General features: G+C 44.6%; 1 protein-coding gene across 6 annotated transcripts in view; it reads right to left on the bottom strand.

Annotated features, from left to right (window-relative positions):
- Positions 1–470: 470 nt before the first annotated feature.
- TNIK (TRAF2 and NCK interacting kinase) overlaps positions 471–10,886 on the bottom strand; it is a 315,869-nt gene continuing 305,453 nt past the window's right edge. For 5 of the 6 annotated variants that reach the window (XM_077348406.1, XM_077348408.1, XM_077348410.1 and 2 more), the window contains 6 exons: positions 9,610–9,710; positions 7,775–7,924; positions 6,414–6,573; positions 5,530–5,669; positions 1,848–4,683; positions 471–1,762 (listed from right to left, as the gene is read on the bottom strand). In XM_077348406.1, coding sequence (XP_077204521.1) covers positions 4,600–4,683; positions 5,530–5,669; positions 6,414–6,573; positions 7,775–7,924; positions 9,610–9,710 — 635 coding nt within the window. In that variant the 3' untranslated portion in view covers positions 471–1,762; positions 1,848–4,599. The remainder of the gene's footprint in view (positions 1,763–1,847; positions 4,684–5,529; positions 5,670–6,413; positions 6,574–7,774; positions 7,925–9,609; positions 9,711–10,886) is intronic. The other variant, XM_077348407.1, reaches the window with a different exon arrangement.

The raw sequence follows: 10,886 nt of genomic DNA, 5'->3' as shown, positions 1-10,886 counted from the left end.
AAGTTGAACTAGAGGGCCTGTATGGCCCCCTTCCAACTCTAGGAGTCTAGACTTCATTGGGAACCATGCAATCTTCATGCAGCATGCTTTGTGCCACTAAAAATTCCAGAAAACGGGACAGACAGGACGGGACAAAACAGCACAGCACCTTCTAGCATCTGTTGTCACGTGCCGTTTCAGTCTTCTTGCCTCGCGGTGAAGAGATCTAAAGATTTCTTTTCCCTGCTTCGTTTTATACCTGCTTTTTCTCGCGGTGGGGACCAAAACAGCGCATGAGATCGGGGTAGGTGGGGTGGGGGTGGAGGCTGGGCAAATCTGAGTCTCCCTATCATTGCATTTTGAAGTGGACCACAGGGAAAAGCTTTCACGCAGAGGATGAATTAGATCCACATTACTTTATACAAATCCGTATTGGAAACTTGGCCTTTTTAGTGAAGGTGGGGAAAAAACACCAGTACGAACAGACCAGCTGAATTTTCCAACATAATTTAATAAGAAGCTTCCGGTTTAAAAGGTAACCACAGCAAAGACAGAAGAGAGCTGGTGGCAGATGTCCTTTTGCCATGAAGATTTCTCCGGCTCATACCAGTACCCAGCAATTACAAGCAGTGTCTTAACCGAGACAGAAACATTATTGCTCAATTAGATGTAATGATTATTTTCTTTCCTTCATGTGGTCCTCTCAGTAACAGCCGCAGAAAATTGGGAGGGGGGACAGGAAATGAGAGCTGAGGAGGCATTCGATGTCAACCGGACTCAAGACAGTGGATTTTGCCTACACATCGCTGCTTAACATCTTAAACTCATCAACACAAGAAGTTGCAGAAGAGGAACAGTGTAATCAGGGTGGGGAGATAAGAATGGACGGGGTTGGAGACACTTCCACAGAGGCCACCATCCGAGGCTATCGAGGTGCGGGTCAGAAGACTTACCCTCAGACAAAAAACACCAAAGGAACCATGGATGGCTTAAAGCAGGGGTAGGCAAACTGCGGTCCTCCAGATGTCCATGGACTACAATTCCCAGGAGCCCCCTGCCAGCAAATGCTGGCAGGGGGCCCATGGGAATTGTAGTCCATGGACATCTGGAGGGCCGCAGTTTGACTACCCCTGGCTTAAAGCCAGCAATTAATACAGGTGGGCAGAACGCATTTGTAAATGGCTTGTGAATATCTTATTTTGGCTGCTTAAAGAGGGTGGTGGGTTATTGGACTAAGGGACCCCCTGCTCCGGCCAAAGAAGACACATGATGCTTCTGACCCGTTTTGGTTCAAGTGTGACTGAAAAACGTGCCCTCTTCATGGACACTAAGACAAAAGTGTAAAATTCCCTCTGGATCATTTGTTGTGCTGGCCAACCAAACCCTTCCCCTGTCCAACTGGCATCTGGAGAGCTGCTGATGCTGTTTTTGCCACTTGCTATGGCACCGCCACCGAAAACTGCGTTCAGCCAATTAGGCTAATATACCCCAGAGGGAGATTTCACATCAGTACTGTTGCCTTTTCTGTTCTTTCACCTGGAAGAACCAACCAGGGCAAATTAAGTTAAGCTAACAAGGTATTTCAGTTAGGGTGAAACCCTTTGCCCCTCCCTGTTGTCATTCTCTGCACCAAATTCCTGCAGGAATTAATGCATATTCAGCTACCAACTCGTTTTTTAAAAATAGGGTGTGTATATGGGAGGGGGGGCAAAGTGAGGATAAGAAGTGCTAATAACGGGCTGCTCATTTACACAAATAGTCATGTTGACCAGGGGTAGTCAACCTGTGGTCCTCCAGATGTCCATGGACTACAATTCCCATGAGCCCCTGCCAGCATTTGGACATCTGGAGGACCACAGGTTGACTACCCCTGATGTTGACCATGAAAGACCTATATCTTCAAGAAGGGGAGAAGCAGGAAACAAGGGGGCCAAGATCTATTGTTTGACCGTACTTTCCTATTTCCATTTCAATAGTGAGGCTGATGGCTACATTTAATAAGAGTCATTTCTTCCTGGCGGTAATTGCTTGACTATCGTTTAAACCCTTGACCCAAAAGTCTGTCCTTTTCTAGCCACATATTATTTCCTGAAAGGAACCCATACTGTGAGTGTTCCTCCATTTGTGGAGGGGAGGCCACGGTTGGCCTGAATTAATGTCTCCACGCTGGAGCCCCTTCTAAAGGCCTGAAAAAACAGCAATAGATCCCCTCCTCCCAAGAGCCATGCCTCATGTTGCACAAAGCTAGCATGTTATAGGCAGAGGGAGCTTTTAAAGGAGCTGGATATGGAACCAAAGGCAGGCACATTTTTGGATAATTATACTGCCACAGGGTCCCAACTGCACTGGATTCCTGTTTCGCAGTGCACATGGCCTAGATTTGTCCTGCTTACTGCTTCTCCTGGGATATAATGCAGTGAGGTGGGGTCAGGGTGAGTGATTGAGGTGGACCCCTTTCTCACTCAGCATACAAACAAGGCAGGTTGTGGTCAAGGAAGGCCCTGCGTGCGCATACACTTAGTAACTGCGGGAGCCTTCTTGAAAAGGCCAGCCTTGTGGGACTCCTTCGGGCAGCTGAAGCTCCCGGCACAAGGGCCTCTGGGAGAGGCAGAAATTGCCACAAGAACTGCAAGCCAGCCTTTGTGTCTTTGTGTGTGTGTGGGGGGGTTGACCTGAAGCCACAAGCCTGCACAAACTGCAGCTGCCACTCAAAGAGGCTCTAGCAGTGAGCCCCACTGGGTTGTGCTGTGGGGGGCGCATGGAGGGATCCACTAGTCCAGGGGTAGTCAACGTGGTCATCCAGACGTTCATGGACTACAATTCCCATGAGCCCCTGCCAGCATTTGCTTGCAGGGGCTCGTGGGAATTGTAGTTCATGAACATCTGGAGGACCACAGGTAGACTACCCCTGCACTAGTCCTATGCTATGAGAAGCGTGGCATTATGGGATCAGGGAGGGGAGAGGCAAGTCACTTGATGGCTATTTCTGGCCACCACCACTAATGATCGCTCACGGACAGTGTTCTCATTAAACACTGGTCAAAATCTCTGGAGATAGTGATAAAAGGCTAAATCAAAAACTAAATGAGGTAGGTTAAAAACGGCAACACGGATCCAATTATGTTACATCTACAAACCAATGGAGGGGAATCCATGCTTGGAGAAAGCATAAGAAGAAGCACTGTACATAATGTACTTAATACTGGAAATCGTTTGAACAGAGCATACGAGGAACAGGATTACCCCAACTGAATACATACAGACTTCTGAATACAGTGATGGTTTCTATATATAAAGGAGCAGCAAAAGGGGGCAGGACAGGAGCAGAAAGGCAATTCTAAGCCTTTGGCTCTTGGCCAACAAAGTCTGCCATATTTCCCTCTTGTATTGTACTCCTTTCATATTCCTTAAGCCAAAGGGTAAGTTTCCCCTCCATATATTGAAGAGGAACCCATCAGACAAAGAAGAGGTCAAATATCCACTACTATTTGGGAGTCCAAGTTTGCAAAGGGTTAAACGCTTTTGGTTCCTGGTAAGTTCAATGAGAGTTGCAAGAAAGGGGGGAGGGAAAGAGTCTCTGCAATGACCACCCTTTCAAAGCAAGTGCAACTATATACATCTGGCCGGCCCCGGCACAACATATCCCAGCCTCGTCCATCAAATTGCCCGGCACACTCTTTAGCTAGCCGGTCTCCAGAATCTTGTTATATCTCCGTTCACTTCTCTGCCTGCCATTCTGTTCCAGTGCCTTTCATGTTATAGCTTAAAGAAAGGCAAAGAAATACTAAGGTCAACTTTTGGGAATGGCAGCCCAGAATAACACTGTTGGAACTCTCAGTGAGCACCATTATCTAAAGAGTTTGGATTGACAAGCTGATGAGGAAAAAAATGGTACCCTGAAGATGTTGTAGTTTAAGGCTAGCTGTTTAGCCATTTAGAATCTATTTCCCCAAAAGGGGAGAGGGAATCCCGTTTCTCTCACTGGAAATTGGTCAATCTGGGTTTTTTTCTTTTCTTCTCTTTGCCAAGTAACCCTCAGAAATGTTGGTAAAGGCAAAAAAAAAAATCACAAAAATTAACTAGCTCAATGGCTAGGGCCTCCAACACAAAGAAAACGGTACATTTATTGTGCTGTCTCTCACCAGTTTTAATCGGTAACCTTACAACATACTATATATTCAGTGCTAGCAGGCAGACAAAATTAAAAACAGAGACTCTGACACTTAGTTCCGTCCCCATCCTTACAAACTGAGGGACAAGGAAAAAGTAAATTTTGTCTTTAAAAAAACAAAACAAAAACGTATCACCCACTCTATCACAGCTTAATCTGAAGACCTAAAGAGATTTCCTCCGCTAAACCTCTTGCACGCTTCTCCACGTCGGCCCCAATACAGTGTCGCATTCCAGAGATCTTGAACAAATCTCTGCTTCTAAACCACAACGGCAAAGGTGTGTGGTACTCTCCGAGTGTGTCTGTGTGAGTGTGTTCACGGAAAGAAGCAAACATGTCCCACAATGTCTCCTTTGGCCGCCTTCTAAAGGGTTAGTCCGCATGTCCCAATGTTGTCTAAGATTAAAAACATTGGCCTCAAGGTCAGGTAAGCACCGAGAGCTCTTGTGTTACCAATTCATCATGGAATTTCTGTTGAGGGTCATGAAAAAAACTTGGCTACTTCCTCCAGATCGCACGGACGCAAAAAATACCTGTTTGGGAGGAAAACATACTGATTAATTTAATTGCTGGATAATCAACTTAATTCCAAAACATATTGCCTATTTTTCTTATGCATTTTGTTTAATTATCACATTACTCTTATCTTAACAGCTGAGAACAGATTATATTATTACTAGCTTCAAAGCCCGTTTCTAAGAACGGGCCTTGAAAGGGTCCCCTCCCCGGTCAGGAACTTAAGGTGGCTTTGGGCCGCAGCTCACAGCCTGATCAAGGGGGGCAGGTGGGGGCTGGCCAGCTTGTTAGCAGGTGCGGGACAGAGCTCCTTTGCAGGCAGTTAGCAGGCTGAGAGGCCCTCATTAGCAGGGACAGCCCAGCAGGCCAAGAGGCCCTTGTTAGCAGGCCCAGCCTAGCAGGACAGGAGGCCCTTGTTAGCAGGCCCTGCTTAGCAGGCCAAGAGGCCCTCATTAGCAGGCCCTCCACCACCACCCTTTGCCCAGGGCCTCTCTCCTTACCTACTGCTGGCTCCAGGCACTGAGGTGCATCTGAGAGCAAAGTGGCTAGAGACCAGGGACAAAGGGTGGGAGTTGCAGGGGCATGGCCAATCTATTCCAACTTGGACAGTCGGACACGTTCCACCCCTCAGGCTGTTTCACAAATATATAGAGGAACCATGGATAAGGATTTGCTTCTTGGCAGTCTTTAAAATTCAGGGGTGGCCCTCCAGATGTCCCATGAACCCCTGCCAGCATGATTCTGGCAGGCACTCACGGGAACTGAAGTCCACAGACATCTGAAGAGCCACAGTTTTGCCGCTCCTGTGTTAGATGGTCAAGGGTGTGGACTCTGCACATGTACAGCTTTTAAAGTGGGCTTACCTTGTCATTTCTTTCACATAGAAACTTTAACCGTTGAGCTCGCTTATGCATAAATACACCATCCAAATGTCCCGTCTCCACTGATCGGATCTCAATCGCTTTTTCGCCCCAGCCCATTATTTGATTGGAATGGATGTATGCTGCCAAAACATAAATTGGAGACATATTATGACTCTTTACCTTCGAGTTTTTCTTGCCACACTACCATTATGAGGATCATATGTATTTCTATACATGACCTTTTTTTCGGTTAGTGCCACTTCCCTGCAGTGGTAAACCGCACTTTTTATTTGGACTCTGAGCATTTGGTTTATATTAGGCATGGGATAGACAGACAGTGAGACCAAAGAGGAACAAGAATCCAAAATAAAAACTGCTTAAGAATTAAACATTTATAAGGATTATATTAATATTTTTATTTCTTATGCAACTGGGCATTTGGTTAGACAACCAACTTTCTTATTCTATTTAGTAATTACTCTGTCTAAGGGAGGTGGCTACCTCTAAACTAGCTCTTCTGATAACAGAATTCAAGTAGCCAGTTCTCCCTTTTTCCAGCCTCCCCTCCAAATCAGCCCTCACAGTTACCACATAGTTTTACAGTTTCTTCATATTATAAAAGTATATTTTTTTATACAGAACTATCATTTACTCCATCCATCCATCCATCCACCCACCCACCCATCCCAGAATTTTAGCTATTTCTCCAGAGACACTGCCCTGTGTAGTGGAAATTTCCCCAAAAACAGGCTCAAGACCGCCTGAAAAGCATCCAGGTTCCAGCATCTGAAGTCCATCTAATTAAATTACCTGGGAAAATAATTCTAGTTTAGATGCCTCACCTCATTCTGAATGGCTAAAGAGAAGGGGCAGGACTGACATACCCACTGAGGTAGGCATTTCTCCCCACTGGAGCACCACGTCCTTCGTAATCCGCCCATAGGTGTTGACATAGACCCCTTCATCCTCATAGCACACAAGCATCTCCATTCCATCCGTCTTGGGCAATATAACAATGGCATGCGGCGTGATATTGCCTTGAATCTACATACGGAAGAGAACGCACCAGTGCATTAAATCAAAATTCACTCATAAGTGGTAAACTCTCCTCGCTATATGTGCTAATAATGGCTAGTATACCTAAATCAGTCCTGGACAACATGTGCTTTTGGGGGTTGAGGCACACCTGCCAAGTTATGGGCCATGCTAAGAGAAAGCTAGACACAACCTGCTAACAAAATAAGGGCTGATGCATCTAGTAAGCCATAAGATATGGTTAGTTTGCCATGAACAGCTATCAAGGCATGTGAAGAACTGAGGAGTCAGCCACCTTTATTATAAAGGAGCAGCACTACATCATAATTAAATGCAAAAGATTAGCAAACAGACAGTGGAGGAAAACTAATTTGCAGAACTGAAAATATACAGTTTAACATTGTTAATACTTGATCTAGGAAAAAGCTAAACAGTCTGAGATGTTTCAGTCAAGGGGGGAACATGATCCTAACCTGAATAGCCCAGGGTAACCTGACCTTGTCAAATCTCGGAAGGTAAGCAGGGTTGGCCATAGTTAGTATTTGGATGGGGGACCACCAAGGAAGTTTAGGGTTCCCGCACAGAGGCAGGCAATAGCAAACCACATCTCTTGGCCGGTTCCCTTGAAAACTCTACAGGATCGCCATAGGTCAGCTGTGACTTGGTGGCAAAAACACAACAACCCGGGAGGCAGGGACAGGATAGAGGTTTATAAAATTATGCTTGGGATGGAGAAAAAAAAACAAAGATAATTTTTTGCCCTTTTTCTCCTTTGATACTAGAATTTGGGGGACCTAATTAAGTCGATGGGCAGGAGAGAATTCGTTTTTGAAAGGTTTAGACCACCAATTTGCTCCAGGTGGTTTATGTGCAAAAATATTCTAAAAAGTGCACGACTCATACTAAAATTAAGACTAACTATTGACTGAGAGCATGAATAATGACTCCAGCATCTTGGAGGGCTGAGAAACCTCCAACAGTTGGGACCAGAAGGAAACAACTTGGAGGACTGTGGCCCCGCTATTTCAAAACCATGGAGCAACTCAGGGAAATTCCCTGCAAATTCCCTTGCAAATTCCCCGAACAGATTAATTCCCCATGATGATAGGATCTGATCCTAAGCTCCTTCCTAGATCAGATAGTTAGCAAATGCCACTTAATGGTCTACAATTCCTCAATAATCCAGCTTGCTCACATGACATGGACTCACATGACATGGTACATAGATGTCGTAGGAGTTCCCCGAATCCACATCGATGACATGAAAACCAGTGTGTGACCCAAAGATAACCTTCAACCTCTGACCTTCTTCTACCGTGAGATCAACAAGAAATGGCTTGTGCTGGAGATCTGCAAAAGACTTTTAAAACCCACTCAGTCAATTTGGTGGCACACAAATGATTTCCTAAATCCACAGCATGCTATCATAGAACACACTTGGGCTTCCCCCATACCTTTTAAGAACGTAATTATCTTTTATCTTATCTCATTACCCTCATTGTCTCAATATGTTTAGGCAGGGATTTAACTCTTTATCACGCAAAGAGGATGCAAAATGCGGGAGGAATGTTTGGCTTCTTCCTTTGAAGTAGCAGGTTTCCTGACAACAGATCCATCCACTTCACCTGTTGGATGGATGAGATATTTGTCCCACGTCCTGTCTTTAAAGATAGACCAACCTCTATTGCTGGTCTCGGAAGCTCCCGGAGGGACTCATTTCCGTGTTAGTTCAGGAGGCTGTAAAATTCTCAATGCCACCCCTGGATAATCTAGAAGTAGGTGAAATGATGGCCAAGAAGGCACTCACACATCTGGCCACGTTCTAAGAGGAATAGGCATGTTGCAAAGGGGATAGGCATGTTGCCAGCTCTGGGTTGGGCAATACCTGGAGACTTTGAACTGGTCTTTTTAGTCTGGAGACGAACTATAATTCCAAGAGTCCCACCTAGGGACTGGCATCCCTATGCAAGGGACATCACTGGATTCAGTTGGGTGAAAGGGAAGAGGATGGTCACAGATTCCTCAATCCCCACAAGGGTTGCCAACACTGCATTGAGCAATTCCTGGAGATTTGGAGGTAGAAGGAGAAGGACCTCAGTAGCATATAGTGTCACAGAGTCCATCCTCCAAAGCAGCCATTTTCTCCGGTGGAGCTGATCTCCATAGTCTGGAAATCAGCGGTAATTCTGGGAGATCTCCAGGCTTCACCTGGATTTTGGCAACCTTAACTAGAAGGTAAGAAGGTAAACAGGACTATGAAATACTTTATCACTAAACAGCTGGCATACCAGGAAAAGTGAACAAGGGGACTTCAACAGCAAGCGGGTATTACCATTCTTAGGTATTTTTTTTCCTTTTTAAATCCAGTGAAATATTAAAAACTGTGGGAAACACACACACACACACACTTAAATGCAACTGACGCACCTAAATGCAACTGAAATTGTAACACAATCGCACTATGGCCTGGTTGGCTGGTGGAGAGAGACTTGCCTGTCCTGCCTTGTTTACTTGGGTGGCTGGAGTCCAACTACAGGGGCCAGGAAATGCCTTGTAACCGGTGAGGGAGGCAGGAACTTATACATGGTGGTGGGGAATTGGTGGCCTTGGGGCAATGATGTCACTGTGTGATCCTGCGTTGAGCAGGGGGTTGGACTAGATGGCCTGTATGGCCCCTTCCAACTCTATAATTCTATGATTCTATGACCAGGAAGTGATGTCATTGTGCCAGAACTGGCTGATGCTTTATTCGACCATAACGACAGAGTTCAGGGCAAATTCTAGAGTTTCACCTGATAGACAGATGTATCTTCTGGGCTGCATCATCATGTCAGGGACACTAATTGTGGTTCCCCCCACCCCCATTTTGTTAGCCATTTTCCTCTTGCTGCCCAGCAAAGCAGAGGAGTGGCAGATCTCCCACCATCAGGGAGAACATGCTACGAATAGGGGTGAGTAGGTAACAAGAATGCTAATGATAAACTTCCTTGTAAGAGACGACACCTGCATGAATAATGCCAAGACTTTTTGTAACATGAAACATACCTTAAATGCCATGAACTTGTGATATGGTTTAGGAGCCCAAGCATATATCTCTACAGCATTCTTTAAGGCAATCACCAAGAACTTGATTCTCTCATATTTAACTAAAAATGAAACAAAGCTCGATTTTTAAGACATCCACATTTATTCAGACAAAAGAGAACTGCTTACTTGCAAGGAAGGGTAGCTGAAATCACCTTGTTAGCTGAAGCATTAGTGCTGCTCCTAAGAATGGGCAAAATCCCAGCTAGCAGGTTTTATTCATGTATTTAGTTTAAACATTTGCATCTCTTTCATCCCGCTTAAAGGGAATGGAATCCCAGGAAATGTGGCCTCCATTTTTTGATATGTCCTGATTTAAAATGTTGATCTAAGGAGCATAAGCTAAGCCAAACTAAATCTGATATGGACGAATTTTTAAAAGCCCAAGCGACCTTACAGTTTTGTCCCTGTGTTTAACTTTATAATGAACAGTCATGTCACAGTGATACTTGCTAGCTTCTATTGATAATGGAGAGATTTCTGAAGGTGGACTTGCTTCATTAAGCTGATGGCATAAAACTTTCTTAATTTGTGACAGATCTGATGTATTTGTTCAATATAACCTATGATTATTATAACCTATGATCAGCTTAGGGCTGATCCTGCGTAGAGCAGGGGGTTGGACTAGATGGCCTGTATGGCCCCTTCCAACTCTATGATTCTATGATTATTACTAACCTGTTGAAAAAATATGTTAAAAAAACATACATATTTCTTTTTCACACCTTTACCCGAAAACCCAAGTTGTTCATACAGGCAACAAGAAGTTGTCATTTAAATCACTCCTAGAACTGTTGCTCTTTATGAGAATGCCTTTCGGTGAATGATAGTTCAACCTATTACAGTATTTGAAGTCTGTTCATAGACCTGCGTAAATCTGTTTACCAATTAACTTATTTTAGCCAGCTAAGAGAAAGGAAGAATGATTGGATTGATTTTGCATGTCAGATCCACCTGTGGAACTTGAGAGGAATTCACAATCAGGCGATCAGAAAAGAACAGCTGTGATTATGAAACACAGAACCTTGTTATCTGCTATTTAGGGTGGGAACAGTAACCAATCCTGCTACGTTGCTTACAGAATGCTAAGTGTTTTTATTCCTTTTTGCACATCTCCAGCTACATGGTTTACTTTTTTTAGTTCTTTAGATTCTGATGTTGAGGCCATACATGTAGGATTGAGAATTTGGCTGTGACTGGAGAGCTTGAGTTTGGGCAGACAGGGCCTATTAAGACCA

This window comes from Paroedura picta, chromosome 8, assembly GCF_049243985.1.
Source record: "Paroedura picta isolate Pp20150507F chromosome 8, Ppicta_v3.0, whole genome shotgun sequence".
Lineage (NCBI taxonomy): Eukaryota > Metazoa > Chordata > Lepidosauria > Squamata > Gekkonidae > Paroedura > Paroedura picta.
Note: the sequence above shows the minus strand (reverse complement) of the source record. Positions and strands in the feature narration are given on the sequence as shown.